This window comes from Podarcis melisellensis (assembly GCF_964234715.1).
Source record: "Podarcis melisellensis genome assembly, chromosome: 8".
Taxonomy (NCBI): Eukaryota; Metazoa; Chordata; class Lepidosauria; order Squamata; family Lacertidae; genus Podarcis; species Podarcis melisellensis.
The window spans coordinates 88,028,597-88,052,837 of NC_138540.1; the positions used below are offsets into that span (position 1 = coordinate 88,028,597).

At 49.2% G+C, this 24,241-nt stretch overlaps 2 protein-coding genes and 1 long non-coding RNA gene across 7 annotated transcripts in view; 2 read left to right on the forward strand and 1 right to left on the reverse strand.

The window, feature by feature from the left end:
• The window catches only part of ACP7 (acid phosphatase 7, tartrate resistant (putative)), a 32,893-nt gene extending 27,214 nt beyond the window's left edge, over window positions 1-5,679 (forward strand). For all 3 annotated transcript variants that reach the window (XM_081922235.1, XM_081922237.1, XM_081922236.1), the window contains exons 13-14: window positions 1,501-1,638; window positions 3,696-5,679. In XM_081922235.1, coding sequence (XP_081778361.1) covers window positions 1,501-1,638; window positions 3,696-3,761 — 204 coding nt within the window. In that variant the 3' untranslated portion in view covers window positions 3,762-5,679. The remainder of the gene's footprint in view (window positions 1-1,500; window positions 1,639-3,695) is intronic.
• Window positions 4,393-6,217, reverse strand: LOC309376236. Its single transcript, XR_014171091.1, has 3 exons — window positions 5,971-6,217; window positions 4,790-5,743; window positions 4,393-4,521 (listed from the first exon to the last, which is right to left on the reverse strand). It is a non-coding gene; the product is annotated as an uncharacterized lncRNA (long non-coding RNA).
• Window positions 6,218-11,091: 4,874 nt separating this feature from the next.
• PAK4 (p21 (RAC1) activated kinase 4) overlaps window positions 11,092-24,241 on the forward strand; it is an 81,133-nt gene continuing 67,983 nt past the window's right edge. Inside the window, exons 1-2 of one of the 3 annotated variants that reach the window (XM_081922007.1) lie at window positions 11,576-11,616; window positions 12,119-12,158. The gene's annotated coding sequence lies outside the window, so the exon portion shown is untranslated. Of the gene's footprint in view, window positions 11,224-11,575; window positions 11,617-12,118; window positions 12,159-17,939; window positions 17,962-24,241 lie in introns of those variants that run through there. The other 2 variants (XM_081922006.1, XM_081922009.1) reach the window with 2 other exon arrangements.

Below are 24,241 nucleotides of genomic sequence, written 5' to 3' on the forward strand. Positions count from 1 at the left end.
TGTTAGGGGTGTGTTAGGAGTAGAAGTGCTGTGTATGGTTAAGAGAGAGAGAGAGAGAAAGAAAGGATTTATTTTGCTTTGTTTTGTATGCAGAAACTCTGCTGGTTTTATTTTTCCTTTTAATAAATCCTGTAAATAGTTATTCTGAGTCTAGCTGACTAGTCATTACCGCCTCAACTAGCTTCTTCGCTGTGCAGAAAAACTCTGCTACGCTTGGGCTAAAGCCATTAGAGCTATGCCTGACACTTCAAAGTTCCAAGAGCCAGGTGTTGTTCTGGCTCTCCCACAATTCCCCAGCTTCCCCCCTAATCTGCCTCTGAGCTGCGACCTCCCGCAAACCCCTGTTATAAATCGACACCTTCTTCCTCTTCCTCCTCCCTGGAAGGGTCAGGATGAAGAGGTGGTTCTCCACCACTCCTCCTCTGCCCAGTCCCTGACACCTAGGGCAAAGCATAATATGAGTCTGCTAATATGATCAGGCCATTGGTCCATCCTGTGCATCATCCCGGGACCAACAAGATGCTTCAATGGGAAATCAGTGAGCACAAAAGCATTCTCCCCTCCTGTGGTTCTCAGCCACTGGTATTCCGAAGCACTGCTGCCTCAGGTTGAGGAGACAGAGTATAGCCATTGTGACTAGTAGCCACCGATAGCCCTCTGAATTTGTCTCATCCTCTTTTAAAGCCATCCCAGTTGGTGGCCATCGCTGCCTCCTGTGGCAGGGAGTTCCGTAGTTTAACAATGCATTGCATGAAGAAGTAATTCCTTTTATCCTTAATTCCTTAAGTCCATAAATAGCAGCACCCTAGAGGTTCCGGGCCCTAAGGAAGTCAGATTAGCCTCAACCAGAGCCAAGGCCTTCTCTGAACTGGCTCCGCCTGGCTCTGCCTCATGAGACCAAACCCCTGTTGTAAATCTATACTGTCTTCCTTCTCCACCACTCCTCCTCTGCCCAGTCCCTGACACCTAGAGCAAAACATAATATGAGTCTGCAAATACGATCAGGCCATTGGTGCATCTTGTGTATCATCCCGTTCTCACCGGGGCCAACGAGATGCTTCAATGGGAAATCAGTGAGCACAGTGATTTCGGGCAGAGAGGAGCCTTTGTCATCACCTTCCACCTGATAGCCTTCCAAATGGATATGCCACTCAATTGAACCTGGGACCTTCTGAATGCAACACATGTGCTCCACCTGACTTGGATTATTTACTATCTTCCTTAGTGGGGCATGTAAACCGCTATTCTCAATAATGTATTTACAGGGTAGCAGGCACTGGGGTTGAGCTTATGGAATCAGGGAGGCCCGAGAATGTTTGAGAACCCCTGGGTTCTCTGTTGTGCAGCTCGGTCAGCCCTCCCCAAGCGGGTGCCCTTCAAATGTTTTGGACTGCAACTCCCATCTGGAGGGCACCGCGTTGGCAAAGCCTGAAGAAGCTGTTCACTGTGGAAAACTCTCAGCTGCCCGGCCTTTGAGCCTCTTCCTTCCTCACCCACCAGGGCTGCAGAGAGCGACTTGACCCCTTTGTCCCCGACCCACGAGAATGGAGCGCCGTGCGGATTGAGGATTATGGCTACACCCACATGCAGATCATGAACAGGACTCACGTTTGGCTGGAACAAGTGTCGGACGACCAGGTAGGCAGCGCTTAAGTCCTGCGAAAGAGCAATGCAGAATATTATTATTATTATTATTATTATTATTATTATTATTATTATTATTATTAATTTATTTGTACCCTGCCCATCTGGATGGGTTTCCTCAACCACTCTGGGTGGCTTCCAACAAAGATTAAAAGTACATTAAAATGTCACACATTAAAAACTTCCCTAAACAGGGCTGCTTTCAGATGTCTTCTATACATCAGGTAGTTGTTCATCTCTTTGACATCTGGTGGGTGGGCGTTCCACAGGGCGGCTGCCACTACCGAGAAGGCCCTCTGCCTGGTTCCCTGTAACTTGGCTTCTCACAGTGAGGGAACCACCAGAAGGCCCTCAGCGCTGGACCTCAGTGCCCGGGCTGAATGATGGGCGTGGAGACGCTCCTTCAGATATATTGGGCCTTTGAGGCCGTTTGGGGCTTTAAAGGTCAGCACCAACACTTTGAATTGTGCTCAGAAACATACTGGGAGCCAATGTAGGTCTTTCAAGACCGGTGTTATGTGGTCCCGGCAGCCACTCCCAGTCCCCAGTCTAGCTGCCGCATTCTGGATTAGTTGTAGTTTCCGGGTCACCTTCAAAGGTAGCCCCACGTAGAGCGCATTGCAGTAGTCCAAGTGGGAGATAACCAGAGCATGCACCACTGGCGAGGCAGTCCGCAGGCAGGGAGGGTCTCATCCTGCGTACCAGATGGAGCTGGCAGACAGCTGCCCTGGACACAGAACTGACCTGCGTCTCCATGGACAGCTGTGAGCCCAAAATGACTCCCAGGCTGCGCACCTGGTCCTTCAGGGGCACAGTTGCCCCATTCAGGACCAGGGAGTCCCCCACGCCTGCCCGCCTCCTGTCCCCCCAAAACAGTCCTTCTGTCTTGTCAGGATTCAACCTCAATCTGTTGGCACATCGGGTTCAAATATAGGGCTTTGTAGAAACATTATTATTATTACTACTACTGCTGCTGCTACTACTACTACATTTATGTACCACCTTTTCTTCCGATGAGCTGAAGGCAATGCACATGGTCCTCCTCTCCATTTCATCCTCACATCCCTGTGAGGTAGGTTAGGATAAGATACAGTGACTGGCTCAAGGTCACCTCATGAGCTTTGTGGCTGAGTGGGGATTTGAACCCTGGTCTCCCAGGTCATAAAGGTAAAGGGACCCCTGACCATTAGGTCCAGTCGTGGCCGACTTTGGGGTTGTGGCGCTCATCTCGCTTTACTGGCCGAGGGAGCCGGCGTACAGCTTCCAGGTCATGTGGCCAGCATGACTAAGCCGCTTCTGGCGAACCAGAGCAGTGCACGGAAACGCCGTTTACCTTCCCGCTGGAGCGGTACCTATTTATCTACTTGCACTTTGACGTGCTTTCGAACTGCTAGGTGGGCAGGAGCAGGGACCCAGCAATGGGAGCTCACCCTGTCATGGGGATTCGAACCGCCGACCTTCTGATCAGCAAGTCCTAGGCTCTGTGGTTTAACCCATGTCATCCCAGGTCATAGTCTTATCCATCACTATAACCATTACGCCACCCTGGCTCTCAACACGATGCTGAAAACAATGCAGGGGCCGGACACATCTGGGGGTCCCAATTAGTAAACGTTAAATATTTCTTGAACATTTTTTGTGTCTGGAGCAGGGGAATGGGATCAGGGGCCCCAAGGCTTCTTCTCATCGGGGATCCAGTGGGTATGAATGGTTCCTGTGCTCCGACACGAGGCCATGGCAGGCCTGCTGCAACCCTGGCCGACATCGGAGTGCAGCTGAGCTGCATCATTGGAAACCACTGCATTCGCTTGGAGGGTGGATGGCGGCTAATGGATTGAGGTTGAATCCTGACTAGACAGAAGTACTGTTTTTGGGGGACAGGGGGCGGGTGGGTGTGAAGGACTCCCTGGTCCTGAATGGGGTAATTGTGCCCCTAAAGGACCAGGTGCGCAGGCGAAAAATACAGTAACTGCAGCCAGGTTGTACATCTTTTCCTGGAGGGACTCTAACCCCAAAGACACACTCTCTCACTCTCTCTCTTTGCTTTTCAGAGTGGGAAGGTCGTGGACGGGATTTGGCTGATCAAAGAACTGCACGGCCCAGAAGCCTGGCACTAGCAGGTCCTTGGTGACCTCCCTGTTCCCTTCCTGGTCTAGACGGTGTCTGGGGCCTTTGCCTTGTGACAACCAGCTTTCAACGCAGGAAGAAGAGGAAGCCACCAGAGCCATTTCCCCTATGAGTCCCAGAAGCAGTAAGAACATCAGATGATCACGGCAAGGGGATCAGGCCAATGGCCCATCTATTCCAGCACCCTCTTCTTGCCCCCAGAGGGAATCCCGCAATATTCCCTCCAAGCACAAGAGCACTTTCTGTGGCTTCCAGCAACTGGTATTCAGAAACATTGCTGTCTCCAGCTGGGAAGGCAGAGCACAGACATCATCGTCATCGATAGCCCTCAGTTTCGTTGGCTCACCCCATTAGGTTCTCCTGTTATGAAAAGTAGCATTTTCTCTTTTGGATTTGAGCTCAGGAAGGTCACCAAGGCAGCCGTGGGTTGCGGGGCAGGCCATTATAAGGGGCGAAGCTTTATTTTTGCAAATCCCTCCAGTGAGGGGTCTTAAAATTATGCTGTGGGGTGTGAGTGATTCAAATCTGCTATAATTTTTGTGACTGGGCAACATTCAGCCTGGTTAGTCTACGCTGGATGAAGAAGCACATAAACTGCTTTAGGAAAAGCAAAGAATTTAAATTGTACCTTCTGAAAATAACCATAATAATAATAATAGAAAATTAATATATATCGTAACTGCAAGTACTTGGAAATCATTTTTGATGGTTGCTATGCAATTCTGCACACAATCTGCTTACCAAGCAACACTAAAAAAGGTAAAGGGGCCCCTGACCATTAGGTCCAGTCGTGACCGACTCTGGGGTTGCGCACTCATCTCGCTCTATAGGCTGAGGGAGCCAGCGTTTGTCCACAGACAGCTTCCGGGTCATGTGGCCAGCATGACTAAACCGCTTCTGGCGAACCAGAGCAGCGCACGGAAACGCCGTTTACCTTCCCGCCAGAGCGGTCTCTATTTATCTACTTGCACTTTGACGTGCTTTTGAACTGCTAGGTTGGCAGTACTCCAAACAACACTAAATAGTATTAATTAAACCAAAATACATTTGGAGTTCCCAAGCCCGTCTGGGGAGACGGGGGCATTTCGCAGGCCCCCAACTGGCTCCAGCCACTGGCAGGCAGCCGGGTGAACTCCGGTTCTCAGAACAGTATCAATCAGCGACTCAAGCCTCGGAAACCTTTAGAGACTGAGCACGCTCTAATCAGCAGAGTGAATAACTCTTCACAACGGAAATGGCGGACAGAGGCATATGTAAGCATATTTACAGGTGTTTATTCAGCATCAGGACACAAGAAAAACATGTCTGTTCCCAGCAAGCTGTGGTGGAATGTAAACAGACATGTGACATACAACAGCTCCATACATCTGTTTAGGTGGAACAGAACATTATAATCCTAACAAAGCCATGTTACAACTTTTTAGCAACCCCTCATTTTTGGAAGTTGAAAAATGCAACCCTCCCCTCCCATGGGTAGGATCCTGCCTTGGTGTCTTTCCTGCCCTCTCTGCATTCGCCACTTCAGCAACCACAGCCTGGGATTTTTTCTCCCTTCATCGGTGCAGTCTTTTCCTTTGCTAGCTCCTCAGCCAACTGCTCTTCCTCTCTGGAAGCACAAGACCTGAGGCAGGAGTTTGATTTGCATCTCTACTAAGAACACGACTGAGCAGAAGGTGAAAGGAAGTCTTGTCACTACACAGATTTGCCGGTGAAATTAATATTATTAAATGGCAGGTTGTGAATGACGTGCAGCCACAAGCTTTTTGAAAGACTTGAGAGCCATGGGAATTGCTGTCATCTACGCAATAATCTGGTGTGAATTGTGTTTTCCTGTAGCGCAGGACAGAGACAATATTGTTTTTCCCCACGAGAAAGAAATCACTTGAATAAAAGTTTGAAAATAGGGAAGCCCAGAATACTACAGTTCTTTTTTAGATTCAGCAACCAGAAACAGTTGCTTGTACAGTGGTACCTCAGGTTAAGTACTTAATTTGTTCCGGAGGTCTGTTCTTAACCTGAAACTATTCTTAACCTGAAGCACCACTTTAGCTGATGGGGCCTCTTGCTGCTGCCGTGCCGCCGGAGCCCGATTTCTGTTCTTATCCTGAAGCAAAGTTCTTAACCTGAAGCACTATTTCTGGGTTAGCGGAGTGTGTAACCTGAAGCGTATGTAACCCGAGGTACCACTGTATAGATGACCCTTGGGGTCCCTTCCAAATCTACAGTTCTTTGATTCTATAACTACCTGCTCAAGCCAAGATATACTGAAACCTAAGAAGACAGATCGGTCACCTCTAAAAAGATGAGACTCAGGATATTCACATAAGGCACAAACTAGCCTGTATTAGTGCATTTTACCATGGTTTTGACATCATCATCATCATAATTTATTATTTGTACCCCGCCCATCTGGCTGGGTTTCCTCAGCCACTCTGGGTGGCTTCCAACAGAAGATTAAAAATACATTAAAACATGGGTAAGCAAACTAAGGCCCGGGGCCCGGATCTGGCCCAATTGCCTTCTCAATCTGGCCCGTGGATGGTCCAGGAATCAGCTTGTTTTTACATGAATAGAATGTGTGCTTTTATTTAAAATGCATCTCTGGGTTATTTGTGGGGCATAGGAATTTGTTCATTTCCCCCCCTTCAAAATACAGTCTGCCTCCCCATAAGGTCTGAGGGACAGTGGACCGGTCCCCTGCTGAAAAAGTTTGCTGACCCCTCCATTAAAATATCAGTCATTAAAAACTTCCCTAAACAGGGCTGCCATCAGATGTCTTCTAAACGTCAGGTAGTTGTTTATCTCTTTGACATCTCATGGGTGGGTGCCACTACCAGGAAGGCCCTCTGCCTGGTTCCCTGTAACTTGGCTTCTCATAGGGAGGGAACTGCCAGAAGGCCCTCAGGGCTGGACCTCAGTGTCTGGGCAGAACGATGGGAGTGGAGACGCTCACTCCCCCAAAAGACTACTTCTGTCTTGTCAGGATTCAACCTCGATCTGTTAGCCGCCATCCATCCTCCAGCCGCCTCCAGACACTCACACAGGACCTTCACCGCCTTCACAAAATTGTAGCGGTGAAAATCAGGATTCAGAAAACATGGGTCTCAGCTGTTTCCCCCTTGCTGCTACTTCCCCAGCCGGCAGCTTAGCTCTAAATCAGAACAAACCCAGCTGCTGTTTGCTCCGATCAAGAGCAGATTTTTTTGCTGGGGGGGGGGGGCGGGGCGCGTGAAGCATTAGGACAAGTGGAAGTGTGGATCAGCCCTAAGACACACACACAATACAGTCTTGAAGGCATTCTAGATTTGCAGTGTTGGTAAAAAGCAAATAATTTTTTTGGGGGGGGAAGCTTCCTGCCTTCAAATGACCTCCCCCTGGATTTACTGCACAAGTGGGGCATGAGAAGGCGAGGCGAAGGGGACGGGGTGGGGAGCAATGGCCTGGTCCCTTGGGGGGCTGGAGTATTTTTAGCCGGGTAGGTGACAGCATCTGTTTGACGCTTCCTCCAAGTGGCTTCAGCAGCCTTGAATCTGTAGTTTTTCTTAATATTTAGATACCAGATGCTGGGATTCAGGTGCAGGAATAGGGAGAGACGTGGCTCAGATTTTAAGTGCGGCTGGCTGCACCGCCAGGCCTTTGGCTTTCGTTGCTGCTGCTACTATTGGCAATTGCGCTCCCTTCACTCTGAGGGCAGGTTGCCACATTAAAATACCAAGATTAAAAACAGTTTAAGACACCATGCAGAAGTAAGCAGGTGCTCAAAGCATACACCTCAAGTGTCAAAAACTAGGGCAAAGAGGTTTGTCTTCAGCATTTGGTGGAAGCCGTATAATGAAGGGCCCAATGGGCACTTTGTGGGGAGGGAGGGCCTCAGCTTAGGGGCCACCACGAAGAAAGCCCTCTCCCATGGGCCACACCCTAAGTTTCTGGGGGTGGAGGAACTACTAAGAGGGCCCCCTCGGCCCATCTCAGCACCCGAGAGGGTATTGGGGTATTGATGAAGCAGAACAACGCCCTAAGGTCCACCGGTAAGTGGTAGAACATCTACGTACTATGCATGCAGAAGGTCCCAGGATCAAGACTAGGAACAATCATTGAATTCATTTATGAACTGCTTGCTATGGGGCATTCCGAAGCGATTTACCACCTTTGTTGTTGTTGTTTAGTCGTGTCCGACTCTTTGTGACCCGCTGGACCAGAGCACGCCAGGCCCTCCTGTCTTCCACTGCCTCCCGCAGTTTGGTCAAACTCATGCTGGTAGCTTCGAGAACACTGTCCCACCATCTCGTCCTCTGTCGTCCCCTTCTCCTTGCGCCCTCCATCTTTCCCAGCATTAGGGTCTTCTCCAGGGAGTCTTCTCTTCTCATGAGGTGGCCAAAGTACTGGAGCCTCAGCTTCAGGATCTGTCCTTCCAGTGAGCACTCAGGGCTGATTTCCTTCAGAATGGAGAGGTTTGATCTTGCAGTCCATGGAACCCTCAAGAGCCTCCTCCAGCACCAGAATTCAAAAGCATCCATTCTTCGGCGATCAGCCTTCTTGATGGTCCAGCTCTCACTTCCGTACATCACTACTGGGAAAACCATAGCTTGAACTATATGGACCTTTGTTGGCAAGGTTATGTCTCTGCTTTTTAAGATGCTGTAATAAATAATAATAATAATAATAATAATAATAATAATAATAATAATATTTTTTTATAAATTTTATAAAAAGCCAATTATAAATATAAAACCAGCTTAGAACAACAGCACAAACGTAACGACCAATTCAGTTTCAAAACAAGATGCCAGCTGAGGTGATTATTTTAGAAGGCTGGAAGAGGAATATCTTTCGCAGGTTCCAAAAAGACAACAGAGAAGGTGTGTGTCTGACATGCGGTGGGAGGGAGTTCCAAAGGTGCCACCACACTAAAGGCCACGAACCTGAAATTATGCACAAGGCAGCTGAGCAGATACGATCTGCAGAACACCCTCTCCAGCGCGACGCAGGGGTGTGTTGGGTACGTACAGGATAATGCAATCTTTTAGTTATCGTGGTCTCAATCTGCTAGGGAATGCCCCCAACCCTGAAATTCAGCATAGCTGTCAACCGTCCCTTATTTGGCAGGAAGCTCCCTTATCCCAGCGCTGTGTCCCGCTGCTGTCCCTTATTGATGATGTCCCTTAAATTTCCCGGGTTTCATGCTTGCCCGACTCAGGGTCCTCCGCCGCGCGAGAGAGCGCGCATGAGCTGCCGTGTCTCCATCTCTCCCTTTCCCCCCTCAGGGGCGCATCCTGAGGAGACGGGTGGCGGCGGGCGTGCAGGCAGCCCCTCTCTTGCGAGACTTCCGCTGCGCTGCCAGGGGAAGCTGGAGGCGGCAGCGGCGGAGGCGGCCTGAGGGAGGAGGAAGAGGAGGGGATGGGGAGAGACGCAGAAGGGCGGCACTTCAGCGGCTGCCACGGCGCAGCAACCGCCTCATGCCGGGCTCGCGGGCGGCGTGGGCGAGAGTCTCCCTCTCCCCCCCCTCTCGGGCGGGTAAGGGCCGATGGAACTCCTCGCGCCAGGACGACGGCAGCCCCGATGTGCTGCTTAGCATCCCCTCCAACCAGTGCAGCATCTTAATGTAGTGATTTCCCCCTCTGCATCCCTTTCATAACTCTATTTTTATGAATCATTTGTCCATCCACAGTTCGAATTTTTACTACAAGTTTTCTGTCAATCCTACCAATGTATGTAACTCTTGACAATAGCTTTTCAACTAAATTATAAACTTTCCCCATTTTTTATGAAAGTGGTCCTCTTCCTGGTTTCTAATTCTGCCTGTAAGCTTTGCCATCTCGACGTCGTTCATTGGTTTTGTCTGCCCCTCTTCTTTGGTGGGAGTTGTAGACCCTTAGGATCATCTAGTCCAACCCCCTGCAAAACACAGTCAGTGGCAGCCAAAGCAGCATGGCTCCATCAGTGCCGGATTTCTGTATAAACTAAGCCAAAAATCCCTTATTTTGGCTGCTGGTCCCTTATTTTCGAGGCTGCTGGTCCCTTATTTTCAAATCTGTAAGTTGACAGCTATGCCCTGAAAGTTTGGAGAGACGCTGCCAGTCAGTGTAGACAGTACTGAACTAGATGGAGCAGTTTCCTACATTCCTCTATTTGGCTTTTGCTGCACTGCCCACGAGGGGGCACCCTTGCTCTGCAACGGAGTCCCAAATTTAGGAGGACTGAACAGGACTTTAAATTTCCACTTACAGTACAAATTAACATGCCAGGCTTGTTTCATCCTCCCACCCAAAAAACAGCTCTGCGTTCATTTAATTGCAAAACAGGACTTATTTGCAGAAAGGTTTGGGCCAGGCCCCTGGCCTAGAACCCTGGAGAGAAACGGGTTCGAATCCCCATGCAGCCAGGATGCTTGCTGGGGGTAACATCTCTCTGGAGCCTACCCTACAGGGTTGTTGTTGTTGTGGTGATAAATACAGGGAGCAAAGCAGCACCCCAGACGAAAGGTTGCCTGCCCTAAAGTATGAATTTAGAAAAACAAAAACAAAACGGTCATGATGATTATTAAAATTAATACCATTAATCCTGAAAATCAGATTAATCATGTTAATGTGTTTTCTCTGATAATAACTTTTATACGATGGTTTTGATAAAATCAATGTCATTACTATTAGTCGTTCATGTTAATGTACTTACAGTTATAATTATTTTATACTTACGATGATCAAAATTAAAACTATCAGTATGCACGTTTAGGATAATTACACTAATATTTAGTTGCACTAATATATTTAGTTGCTCTTGCACTAATATATTTCGTTATCATTATTTTATGCTTACAGTTATCAATGTTAATACCGTCGATATGCGTGATTAGGTTAATTACATTAATGTATTCACGAGTATAATTATTTTATACTAATCATTACATAGATGAATGATTGGATTAATTACAAGGGTCATATTAATGTATTCACAATTATTTCATATTGCCGGATTTTAAATCAGTATTATCAATGTGAACAACAACAACAACAACAACAACAATACTAACAACAACAACAACAATAATGATAATATCAATGTACGTACAGTTAGGGTGATTTCCCTCCCACCCCTCCCTTCTCCTCTCCCCGTCAATCATTCCTTTAGGTAACCAATAGGCGTGCGGGCTCCTCCCCTCCCTTCCCCTCGCTCCCCAGCGCTGCTGGGCCACGCCCCTCGAGGAGCGCCGCCAATCGGAAGCCTCCCGGGCTGTGCGGCGGGGAGGGGGCGTGGCGGCTGTTGCCGTGGCGACGGCGGGAGAGCGGGCTTGTGCCCGGATGTTGCCTGGTTTCGGCTGGGCCGGCTCCCAAGATGGCGGCGGCGGCGCGGCGAGGGGCGCCCTGAGAGGAACCGGGAGGCGGCGAGGAGGAGGAGGAGGAGGAAGGGACGAGGCCGCAGCGCGGAGCCGAGAGCGAGCGAGCGAGAGAGAAGGCAGGCAGCGGGGAAGGAAGCGGGGGAGGGGGGGGAGTCTTCTCGGGGGCGGCCCACCTTGCGGGGTTGTTGTTGGCGGGGTTCATTTATCGAGATTCCCCCTCTCTTCTCGCCCCCCCCATCGGGACCTGGGTTCAAATCCTCCTCCCCGTTTTTATCCTCGCCACAGCCCTCCCTGCGAGGTGAGTGAGTGAGTGAGGGGCGCCAGGGCTGAAGTGGGGAAGGGTGTCAGGATTTGAACCCTGATCTCTCTCCCCCCAGGTCGTAGCTACGCCATGCACCCTGTGTAGGTAAAGGACAGGTAAGCGGGCCCCCCCTCAAGGTCAAAAACCCTGCCCCCCCACCCCGTGAGCTTCATGGCTGGGTGGGGATTTGAACCCTGGTCTCTCCCAGGTCTTAGCTGAGCCATGCACCAGGGAAAGGACAGGTACCTGGGAAAGGGCAGGTAAGGTAAAGGACAGGTAAGAAATGCATTCACAATAGTAGCAGCCATTCGCATCCCACCCTCTGGTCCAAGGAGCTCAAGTTGCCCCCCTCCCCATTTTATCCTCACAATAACCCTCCAAGGTAGGATGGGAGGAGGATAAGCGGATGCCCCCCCCAAGGTCACCCCCCCCACTCTGTGAGTTTCATGGCTGGGTGAGGATTTGAACCCTGGTCTCTTCCAGGTCTTAGCTAAGCCATGCACCCAGTGTAGGTAAAGGACAGGTAAGAAATGCAGTCACAATAGTAGCAGCCATTTGCATCCCACCCTCTGGTCCAAGGAGCTCAAGTTGCCCCCCCTATTTTATCCTCACAATAACCCTCCAAGGTAGGATGGGAGGAGGGTAAGCAGTGGCCCCCCCCAAGGTCAACACCCCCCCCCGGTGTGGGCATTTGAACCCTGGTCTTCCAGGTCTTAGCTAAGCCATGCACCCGGTGTAGGTAAAGGACAGGTAAGAAATGCAGTCACAATAGTAGCAGCCATTTACATCCCACTCTCTGCTCCAGGTGGGATATGTAGCTCTCTGCTCCCCCACCCCCTATTTTATCCTCACAGTAACCCTCCAAGGTAGGATGGGAGGAGAATAAGCTGATGGGTCACCCCCCCCCCCGTGAGCTTCATGGCTGGGGGGTGGGATTTGAACCCTGGTCTCTCCCGGGTCTGATGCTCTAACCACTAAACCAGCACTGGTTCTTTCTGGGGAGTGGAAGGGCAGCGGGATTTGAGGGGTACTAAGGGGCTGGGGTGGGATTTGTGGTAGGGGGATTTGTGAGAAGCAGCAGAAGGTGTGTGTTGGGTGAAGATCGCTGGGTTGGAATTCAGTGGGGGGGTGTCCTTGGCGGAGAAAGAGGGTGCAATGGGGGGATCCTGGGGGGACGAGGGGAGGGTTCTACTGACTCGTTTGTGGCATTCGTTAGCTGCCTTTTCCAGCTGAAGCTGAATGTTAAGCCCATGTTCATAAAACGATAGAATGCAATGGGAAAGAAGGAACTGCAGTGAAGCCATTTCGTCATCAATATGTATTGGGGGGGCGGGGGGAACACCACCACCTGGGAGAGGCAGGCGGCAAGGCCCCAAGGGCCATCCTAAAAAGGAAGAGGACATTGTCTTGATGACAGGCCTGCAGTGAAGGGGCCACACCACACACCTGCCAGTGTGGTGAGGTGTTGTCCAGGTGCAGTGCTGCAGCTAAAAAGTCCTTGCCCCGTGCCAACCCAACCTCTGGCAATCTCACCTGAGGACCTTAACACATGAGCTGCTCCCTATAGGGAAAGGGGTCTCTTTTTATTTATTTAATTTCAATACCACCCTTCATCTGAGGGGTCACAGGGTGGTTTACAATATAAAAAAACCACAAAAATACACAACGTAATGACAGACAAAACAATGTCCCCGCAACCCAAACACAGAATATTGTAGGGATGGCTACAATAGCTGCTAGAGGGGAGATGAAGAGGGGGCTGCTTGGGGTGGCCTAAGGGTGGACAGGTCACAATGACTGTCTTCTGTCTCCCCCCCCCTCAGTTATGAAACTCTCTTATTATGGGTTGGCTTGGGGTGAATTTTCTCCAAGGGGCTCTAAGTGGTGTACATAGTTCTCCCCCTTCAACCCCCACAACAACCCTGTGAGGTAGGTTAGGCTGAGAGGCAGTGACTGGCCTTCAAGATCACCAAGTGAGCTTTGTGGTTGAATGGGATATTGGAACCCTGGCCTCCCAGGTCCCAGACCGGCACTCTTGTCAACTAGACCACACGGTCTTTCTCTAGTTTCTTGCCATTAGACCTTTGTGACAGAACAGGCTATGCATCCGAAGAAATAATAAGAGCAGGTAAAGGTGGCTGTTTATGAGGTAGTGTGGGCATGAAGGGTCAAGGGGGCAGGAGCAAGGAAGCGTGGCATGTGGCTTATAAGAGTTTGGCACGTTCCAGATTCTCCCTCATTCTTTAATCCATAAACAGCATATGTTTTGCACTCACGGAAATGATCAGTCTGTATTTATTGAGCCTGAAATAATGTGCCAACAGTTTTCCGCCGCTGAAAATGGTAAAACACCCTTCTGCTACTTGGCAGGATTGGCCTTCTGCCGTTTCAAAGGCTGTCCTGCAACAGAAACCCTTGTCAACGGAGACAAATAACTACTGTCCAAAAAGCTGCCTGTGGTTATTATGAGCTGCGTATCCAAATTGAGTGGATGTATCAACTAGCCCAGGGGTCAGCAACTTTTTCAGCAGGGGGCCAGTCCACTGTCCCTCAGACCTTGTGGGGGGGGGGCGCGGACTATATTTTGAAGGGGGGGGAGAACAAATTCCTATGCCCCACAAATAACCCAGAGATGCATTTTAAATAAAAGCACAGATTGTGTTCATGTAAAAACACCAGGCAGGCCCCACAAATAACCCAGAGATGCATTTTAAATAAAAGGACACATTCTATAGTACTCATGTAAAAACACACTGATTCCTGGAACGTCTGCAGGCCGGATTGAGGTGATTGGGCCGGATCCGGCCCAGGGACTTAGTTTGACTACCCATGAACTAGCCAGAGTGGTGTTTGGAGAGTCCAGCATAGCCTGAAGGTTGATCGGCAGGGGGGCAAAGGACATTTCACGTGGGAAGGAATGCCACTTGAAAAAGCAGCAGTTTGGGGCATTGCAACACAGCTTATTGCGAGACGAAACGGAACCTTATCCATAACACTTCTTCACTCGTTTCATTGGGTGGGGCGGAATGCAGGGGGGCACTTCTGCCAGAGTGGCTGTAATCTCTTGGGATGGAGCTTGCATGAACTGACCCCTTTTTTCCTATCGTCCATTGAGCAGATGTCTCCAACAAGCGATTTTTAAATCTCCTTCAATTAGCTAGTGTGGAAATGCCTCTAATTGCTGGGAAGTGAAATGCAAGTGAAAATTTAAAAGTGAAGCAAGGCTTGGCCTCTGCCCACCCAGAGACGTTTCTGTTTATGAAGGAGGGTGCCGACCAGTCCCCTTTGGTGGATGTGCTTGAAAAGTATCGCCTTTCTCTAAAAGCATATTGATTGGTGGACGCGCTTCCGGAGGCTTTTCTCTTGGCAGAGTTGCTTCTTCTGATTGATACATCTCGTCCAAATGGACAGAGCGCTGGCTTGTAATTCACTTAGGAAGGGCAATTAATACATCTGGTGTGACAATCAAAGCTCTGCAGCAACACTCAGAGCGAGTGTGTTGTGTTGTTGTAGTTACAGACACCAGCAAGCAGGCTTCTCTTTGCCAAATGTGCAGCCCTGGGGATGTTCCACAGTTGTGGGGCAGCCGTTGTAAAATTTCCAGGCTGGGAGTGCAGCAAATCCAGGAGGTCCTTATCTAATCTTTTGGCTTGTGACAGAGCTAATTTGGTTTGGGATGGGGGTGTTCCTGTATCATCTGCAAAAGCTTTTTTTTTTCTTTGAAGTGAAGAGATTCCCCTTTTGGTTGCTTAGGATTTGCACTTACCACAGCAGCCCACAAGCCACATTCATTTCTTCAAGTGTTTGTATGTGGTTCACAGGCACCTGGAGAATCCATTACCGTAACATAATGCAATAATAGTAAACTCAGATCTCTGAGCGCTGGTCCTTGTGTGTCCAAAATGGCACCATCCATGTAAACGAAGGCGGTATCAGAAGGCTTTGGAATACATGAAGGGCAGGGAGGGGAGGCAAAACAGCCAGCAAGGTCTGAGCGTATTCAATGACATGAGATGCTGGCTCACTGCTTAGAGGCGAGGGAATGGAGTATCCTGGAGCAGGGCATAGCTGGTTAGGGCCCTCAACAGGAACACTCCATACAACAGTAAAGGTAAAGGTACCCCTGCCCGTACGGGCCAGTCTTGACAGACTCTGGGGTTGTGCGCCCATCTCACTTAAGAGGCCAGGGGCCAGCGCTGTCCGGACACACTTCCGGGTCACGTGGCCAGTGTGACATCGCTGCTCTGGCGAGCCAGAGCTGCACACGGAAACGCCGTTTACCTTCCCGCTGGTAAGCGGTCCCTATTTATCTACTTGTACCCGGAGGTGCTTTCGAACTGCTAGGTTGGCAGGCGCTGGGACCGAGCAGCGGGAGCGCACCCCGCCGCGGGGATTCGAACCGCCGACCTTTCGATCGGCAAGTCCTAGGCGCTGAGGCTTTAACCCACAGCGCCACCTGTGTCCCCCTCCATACAACAGTATATTGTTTTAATTCTAGCTCTCATGGTTACAGAAATGTAACTTGAGAAACAGACTTGGGGAAATAGGATCCAGCCTAAGGGCCAAATCCTTATCTCCCCTATGGGCCAAGTTTGACTTGGTGGGCCTTCACCAGCCACATTAGTTTAAATGATGTCCGAAATGTAACTTGTCAGCAGTGTGATACCAATATTTGTATCTTTGTTTTTCAGAACAGCTCAAAAGGGGTGTTTTAACCTGGCAGCAACAGTGTGACATAGATTAGCCAAGAGAATGTCACTTGCCCAGGGCCACCCTCTCTGTCTGGCAGCTTAAGAGGAGTCTGATTTGGGGTTTTCCTGATCCAAGCTCTGTGCTAGCTACTACACTAACTGCTAATATCTATCATGGAATCTCTTGGACCTGGTGAGCTGAGCAAGTGGTGGAAGAAATCTGCTCCCAATAAACCCTTGCTCAGAATAAAGAGGCGGCCTGTGTGTTCAGGTAGCTCCTTATCAGATGCATTTCTGCAGGCTTGTTTACCCAGTCATGGATCAGATGCTATCTCCAGTTAATTGGGGGAACAACTGGCTGCCTGCACCAGTAAGGCCTCCCAGGATGTCCCAGTCGTGTACCTTGACTGAGTGCTGTGTATTGTAGCTCTTTCACAAGGTCACTGGGTTTCTCTACGAAACTGATTTCTATCCACCAGTAGAACTGAGGCTGATGCTGATTGTCCCATGATATATATGAGATGGATGACTCAAAATTGTGTTTGTCTAGGTCTGTAGTAAAAGCGAGTCTAGTCTTGCCAGGAGTTGATTGTCTTCCAGATCATTTTAACCTCTTTTACCCCTTGGACATGCCAACCAAAAGAGAGGTTTGTTGCAGGGGCTTGTGCTCCATGATAATAACTAATCATGGAAGAAATACAAAAGCCCTCCCAAAATGTTTCACGAAATTGACAAACCCTCTGATGCAAAAAGCAGATCTGTAGCTCTTGGCCCCTTCTGGTAAGCTGACACTGTTGTGTATAATAACTAGCTTGGAACCACTTCAAAGGAGGAGAGGATCTCTCAGCAAGGAAGCAACCAAAGGAGAACCCAGGGAAACTGAAGACGAAACCATTTGTAAAGCTGGCAATAGTCCCTAAGGCATGTGGCACAATTGCAAATTCTTCATGAGGGGGAGGGAGAATTATTTGGCTTTGAAATGTTTGCCGTTGGAGTTGCCTCTCTACAGATGGTGAGGGCTAGAAACTTGCTGCTTTAAACAAGATGAAAACTAGAATTCTCAGGGTCTAATGAACCCTGGGGCAAAAGAGCCCTGGGGGTGAGCTGTGACTCTTACTGGGTATCTACAAATTTGCCGTTTTCTGGAAACCCCCAGCTGCAAGGTTGGAGGGGGAAGAGATGTGATTGACTCTGGCAACGCGAAAGAATGCTTTCAATACGAAGCACCAAACAAGGCCTGAAAGCTAGCCAAGAAGCAGCTTTCTCTTGCCAGCGAAAACATTAACTAATCCCAGCAACATTTTAAAGAAAATGCTCAACTTCTGGTAACGGAACAAACCTGCTGGATGAATAAATATATTGTTCTTTGCCTCTTACAACTCTGGCTGGGGATAAAAAGACTTGTGGAAATAAGACTCCGGAAGCATCGTTGTTGAGTTCAGGAAGCAGACTGCTTGTAGGCAGTGGGAGGAGAGGGGCCTGGCTATGAACAAGGTGGTCCGGTCTAGTATTACTCCAAAGTTCTGGTCATTCAGACTCCCTCCTGTACTACAGTGGTACCTCAGGTTACATACGCTTCAGGTTACAGACTCCGCTAACCCAGAAATAGTACCTCGGGTTAAGAACTTTGCTTCAGGCGCGGCAGCAGCAGGAGGCCCCATTAGCTAAAGTGGTGCTTCAGGTTAAGTACAGTTTCAGGTTAAGTACGGACCTCCGGAATGAATTAAGTACTTAACCTGAGGTACCACAGTACTGCATTTCCCCAAATCTCCCAATTTCCTCTCTTTAAAAGATACTGCTTGCATTGGCCATGAAGATTTGAATGAAAAATTCTGCTTGAGCTTCACTGCTTGTTCTTACGAGTGAGTAACTTCAGAACCAAACCCATTGCCTATTCTTGATCAGAATATGGTTCAGTCTATTCCACCTTTCCAACTCCTAGCAGTGGCCGGCTAGAAACGTACAAGCAAGTGGTATATTCTGTGGTATATTGCCTCTGCGTGAGGAGGGTCTCCTTTGTTGTCACAGGGGGTGGAGCCCCTCCCCATGGAAATAAGGAGCCAATGTTGGGGGTCTTTTAGTTTGTGGGGAGGAAAAGTGATAAAGGACATGATAAAATAACGCATGGTCTAGGGGAAAAGGAAGTTTTCATATGTCTCATAGTACCAGAGCCCAGGGCCATCTGATGAGGAAGCTGAACGTTAAAAACATGGAATCTTCTGCTACAAGGTGTGGTGACAGCCAGAAAGCTGGATGGCTTTAAAAGGGGTTTAGACCAGTTTCTGGAGGATAAGGCTATCGGCGGGTGTGAGCCGCAATGGCTGTGTTCTGCCTCCCCACCAGGAGTAGGAGGATTCTGAATCCCATTTGATGGGAATCCCAAGTGGGAAGAGCTGAGGTTGCTCTCTGGCCTTACTTATCACAGGGATCTGGCTGGCCACTGTGGGTAACATGATGCTTGACTAGGTGTAGATGAGACCTCTGCTCCATGAATTTATCTAATTTTTTAAAACCAGAAGCATTTGCTTCTCTCTTAATGAATTCTGTGTGTAAAATTGTACTTAATATTTTCAACTGTTATATGTATAGCTTATTGTTGTAGGGAGCCCAAAAAGAAAGGTCCCTGCCCTGAGATGCTTACGATCTAAAATTTGACCCTGGGGCATCGCTTACCTGGCACCTGTGATTATCAAGGGGGATATTGTTTGGTTTGTTGCTATGAATTTTTGTGGTTTTGTACTGTAAACCGCCCTATGATCCTTCAGATGTCCTCTAAATGTCAGATAGTTGTTTATTTCTTTGACATCTGATGGGGGGCTGTTCCACAGGGCAGGCACCACTACTGAGAAGGCCCTCTGCCTGATTCCCTGTAACTTCGCTTCTCGCAGTGAGGGAACTGCCAGAAGGCCCTCGGAGCTGGACCTCAGTGTCCAGGCAGAACGATGGGGGTGGAGATGTTCCTTCAGGTATACTGGGCTGATGCTGTTTAGGGCTTTCAAGGTCAGCACCAACACTTTGAATTGTGCTCGGAAACGTACTGGGAGCCAATGTAGGTGTAACCAAGTGCAGCCTGTATGTAAAAAAAAGGTCTGCTTTTTTTTTAAAAGTCTTCGTGTTGAAACCTTGCTACTTGATTTTTTGTCTTCTTTCAAATGAAAAATTTCATGGTTTTGAGTGGAAAGGAAGAGACGGGGGGGGGGAGGAGGAAGAGATATTTTTACATCTGAGTTGGAAGTCTCGTTATTTTGCAGAGCCTTATGCTCTAATTTTGAGTGCCTGAAGAACATATGGAAGACTGTCTCTTTGAACATCTATGCTCGAAGGGGGGGGGGAGTCTCCCATCTGTTCAGTGTACAGTTTGATGTGTTCATAGACTGGACAGGGTGGAAGCCTCTTGCCTGTGCCCTTTGTGCTATTCACAATTTCATGGATGCATATTGATAATGTGGTGGTATGGACAGCCAGGCATCTCAAAATCTGATACCTGGAAGCTTTAATTATTATTTTTTAAGGCTTGTGATGCAAGGTGCCTAAGTTTAATTCTATCACCTTAAAAAGCCACTTCTGGTTTCTAGGAATAATTTTAGCTCGTATATATATATATTTAGAGTGATGTTGAACTTGAATGGCATTACTTTGGTGACTTGCAGATGCAAATAGCCTGACATGTGGAAATGTGATAATTGGGCAGGGGAAGTAGACACAAGACAGATGGGGAGCCTGTTGTCTTAACACTGCAGGAGAAAAACGTAGCCTGGCTGCAATTTTAAGGCAGCGAACTCCGGATTGATTAAAAATGGAAGTACTCTGAGAATCCATTAGACTGTCTGTTGGTATGCCTGTACTTCCAACAATTTAAAGCTGCATTTTCTGCTAGAACGGCACTTGGAGTGACATGCAACACGGCAATGAAATAAAGCAGTAATAAAAAATTCACAAAACACCAACATAATCCTAAAAGCCAAAGACAGATATATGAAGCAGCAGCAGCAGTTAAGAACAGGGCACAGTCAGCCAGAAGGAATTCTTGAAAAAGAAGAAATGTTTTTGCCAGCTGTTGAACGGACAACAAGGAAAGATTTCCTGGGGAAGCAGGCTCTGCAGATGGAGTCGCACCACGACTGTATATGTTGAGTCCCTGCCTCTTCCAGCCACCCCAAATGTATCTCTTGTCAGTCTGAGAGAACGGGGCGGGATGTATGGGAGCAGGTGCTTCCTAAGGTACTCAGGACCCCAACCATTTAGGACTTCAAAGCTCAAAACCTGCATATTAGATTACATCCTGGAGCAATTAAGCAGCCAGTGAAGCTTCCCTCTGAAAATCAGATAGTGTCCATACATGGCTTGTAAAATCTCAAGGCAGGTCTGAGGCAGACGGAGGCTGGACGTGCTTGTGCAAGCTTGACCAAGCCCCACCTCCACAGAACTAACGGATCTGTGTTACAGGTGGGAGCCTAGTTATCCTTTGACACTCTTGAGTAATTTATCTTTCAGGGGCTGGGAGAATGGGCAAGTTCAGGGTGGTGGTGGGGCTCTGCCCCCCTGCTCAGCGAACTTGTCCGCTGCCTCCAGTTTTGCCTGTTAGTGCGTCTCTGATCTTCTCTAGCCTGGTTTGTTGGGGTTCCTCTTCCAGGGCATTTCGAAGGTCTGTTCTGAGCATCCATTATGGCACTGAGTCAGTGCCGGGCTCTAGTAGCATGGCAGCCAGGTTTGAGCTCTGTGATCTGCTGGGATGCATTTTGAGAATTCTCTTCTAATGGTAAGCGGTAGGAAAATATTATTAAGTTAACTAAATGAACTGTATATGTAATGGTTCTAGGGCTTGCTCGTGCCTAGGTTGTCGCCACACCTGGCTGGGTTACCTGGGTGAACCCTTTCTGTCTGGACAGACACCCATCCGTCAGTGGGCGTTTCTTGAACTTCTTCCAGCAAAGAAGTTCTTTGACGCCGAGTCTCCTCCTACTCTCCCTGCGCAGAAGTCTTCTGCGCAGGGAGGGTGTGGGCAGCGGAGGACCCGTGCTCTCCCCGCTGGTCTCCGGCAAGGAGTCCTGGAGCCCCCTCGCCGATTCCCCCATCTGCCCCCCTTCTCCACTGGTGTTATGCTGATTTCCTTCCCCAGCAGATGGGCTGCCTCTCTCCCTACTGGGACCCTCTCCGGCATCCCTCTGGAGCCTTCCCTCCGCCTCTGGCTCCGATGGCAGTTCCCTGACAGTATAGATTACATACCCCTAGCCTCGTCTTCTAGATGCTGTAGGTCTTGAAGCCAATTGGGGATCAGGTGGTTTTGTGAATGGATCCCCCAAATCCAAGGTCTCATTGCTGACTCTCTCCACCCTCCCGGCAATGGTGTGGGCAGCACTGGAATGTTAATGGCTTGCCCATTTCTACCGTGAATGACTTTTTTGTTGCTGTTGTGCAAGAAATTTCCTGGCTACCCAACCTTGCCTCTTGCCCTCGAGTTCAACTGCACCTGCGTCTCTTAATAAAAGCAGATTTTCTCTGGCACGGAGGAATTTGCAAAGTGGAGTCAGGCAGTCTGCTTTTGAAAAGCAACCGCTATGCATCGTCCTTGTGCAGCCGATATCTCCCGGCAGTTCTCCCAGCCTGCGCAAGGCTTTGCTCAGGATTTGGGCCTTGCTTTTCTCCAAGGTTTCCATAATTGTTAAGATGGAAGTGTGCTGCCTTAACTGTGCTCTTCTTCCTCCCTCCCTCCCTCTCCCCCTCCTTTTCTCTCCAGGCTTAATGGGAACACACTCATTCAGGAAAGAAAAGAGAGGCAATTTCTGAACGCTTTGCTGATTTGGCTAATCCCAGATAGCTAATTCTCTTGTATGGGCCCAGTGAGGCAGGCTGCTGCCTAAGTCCCAAACACAGCTCAGCAGCAGCATTTGTGCACCCGCATTGGGGAAAAAATATCTTTGTGCTGCTTTGCTCTCCTCCAAGGAAGAAAACCTCTGCTTTTTGCTGGCACCTGCTCCCTTTATGTGGCTTTAATGGGAGATTTCAGAACTAGGGCTGCTGCAGAGAGGATATTAGGGGGGCAGGAACCCCCAGCTCTCAGGGCCTTAGACTTCCATAATCCCACCCTTCTCATATTCCTCACCTTGTTGTTCTTTAACCCTTTTGAGTTGGCTCCTTGAAATAGCTGTGGTGTTCTGGTAATTGGGGAAGCGCAGGGCAGCCTCCGTTCCCTTAAGAAGATTCCAAAAAGACAGACAGCTGTGTTGATCTATTATTTTGCTTACACCCACAGAGCAAGAGCACTGAGCAGAAGGCCCAGTTTATTAGAATCAGCACAGCTGCATTCCTGAGCGTGATTCCCTGGGAGGGAGCGCCACTGATCTCAGAGGTGTTGACTTCTGGCTGAATCGGGTCAACTTGTACAACACCTTGAGCTTTAACAAAAGATACTCAGCCAGCTGAATTTCAGTCTCTAGTTTTTAACTGCAATTGCAGACCATCTTCCGAATAATTACTACTGTTTGAAATGCTGGTGTGAAGTTAGGAGCTGCATCAGATAAAAGGAATGGACCCGACCTCTTTGTGATTGTTGTCTTCATTCTCAGGCTGCTTTTATGCTAATTTGTCTGTCTGTCGCGCAATTAAACTGGAAAGTTTCATTATCTCTTTATTTGCTTCCCAGTAACTGTAGTGCTTGTGCAGGTGAGTTCATTGCTCCTGCTCTAATAATAATAATAATAATTTATTATTTATACCCCGCCCATCTGGCTGGGCCTCCCCAACCACTCTGGGCGGCTTCCATAGAAACCAAAAATACAGTAAAATATCACACGTTAAAAGCTTCTCTGAACAGGGCTGCCTTAAGATGTCATCGGAATGTCAGGTAGTTGTTTATCGCTTTGACATCTGCTGGAAGGGCGTTCCACAGGGCAGGCGCCACCACCGAGAAGGCCCTCTGCCTGGTTCCTTGTAGCTTTGCTTCTCGCAATGAGGGAACCGCCAGAAGGCCCTCGGCGCTGGACCTCAGCGTCCGGGCAGAACGATGGGGGTGGAGACGCTCCTTCAGGTATACTGGACCAAGGCCGTTTAGGGCTTTAAAGGTCAGCACCAACACTTTGAATTGTGCTCGGAAACGTACTGGGAGCCAATGTAGGTCTTTCAAGACCGGTGTTATATGGTCTCGGCGGCCGCCCCCAGTCACCAATCTAGCTGCCGCATTCTGGATTAGTTGTAGTTTCCGAGTCACCTTCAAAGGTAGCCCCACGTAGAGTGCATTGCAGTGGTCCAAGCGGGAGATAACCAGAGCATGCACCACTCTGGCGAGACAGTCTGCAGGCAGATAGGGTCTCAGCCTACGTACCAGATTGAGCTGGTAAACAGCTGCCCTGGACACAGATTTGACCAGTGCCTCCATGGACAGCTGTGAGTCCAAAATGACTCCCAGGCTGCGCACCTGGTCCTTCAGGGGCACAGTTACCCCATTCAGGACCAGGGAATCCTCCACACCTGCTCGCCTCCTGTCCCCTAAAAACAGTACTTCTGTCTGGTCAGGATTCAACCTCAATCTGTTAGCCGCCATCCATCCTCCAACCGCCTCCAGACACTCACACAGGAGCTTCACCGCCTTCACTGGTTCTGATTTAAAAGAGAGGTAGAGCTGGGTATCACCTGCATACTGATGAACACCCAGCCCAAATCCCCTGGTGATCTCTCCCAGCGGCTGCATGTAAATGTTGAAAAGCATGGGGGAGAGGACAGAACCCTGAGGCACCCCACAAGTGAGAGCCCAGGGGTCTGAACACTCATCCCCCCCCCCACTTTCTGAACACGGCCCAGGAGGAAGGAGCGGAACCACTGTATGACAGTGCCCCCAGCTCCCAGCCCCTCAAGACAGTCCAGAAGGATGTTATGGTCGATAGTATCAAACGCCGCTGAGAGATCCAGCAGAACTAGGAAACAGTTCTCACCTTTGTCCCTAGCCTGCCGGAGATCATCAACCAGCGCGACCAAGGCAGTTTCAGTCCCATGATGAGGCCTGAATCCCGACTGGAAGGGATCCAAATGGTCCGCTTCTTCCAGGCGTGCCTGGAGTTGTTCAGCCACCGCTGAAGATAAACGCACAGAAGGATCTGCACTTCTCTGCATTTCCCCTCCTCCACTTCACCAGTGATTGAAGCACCA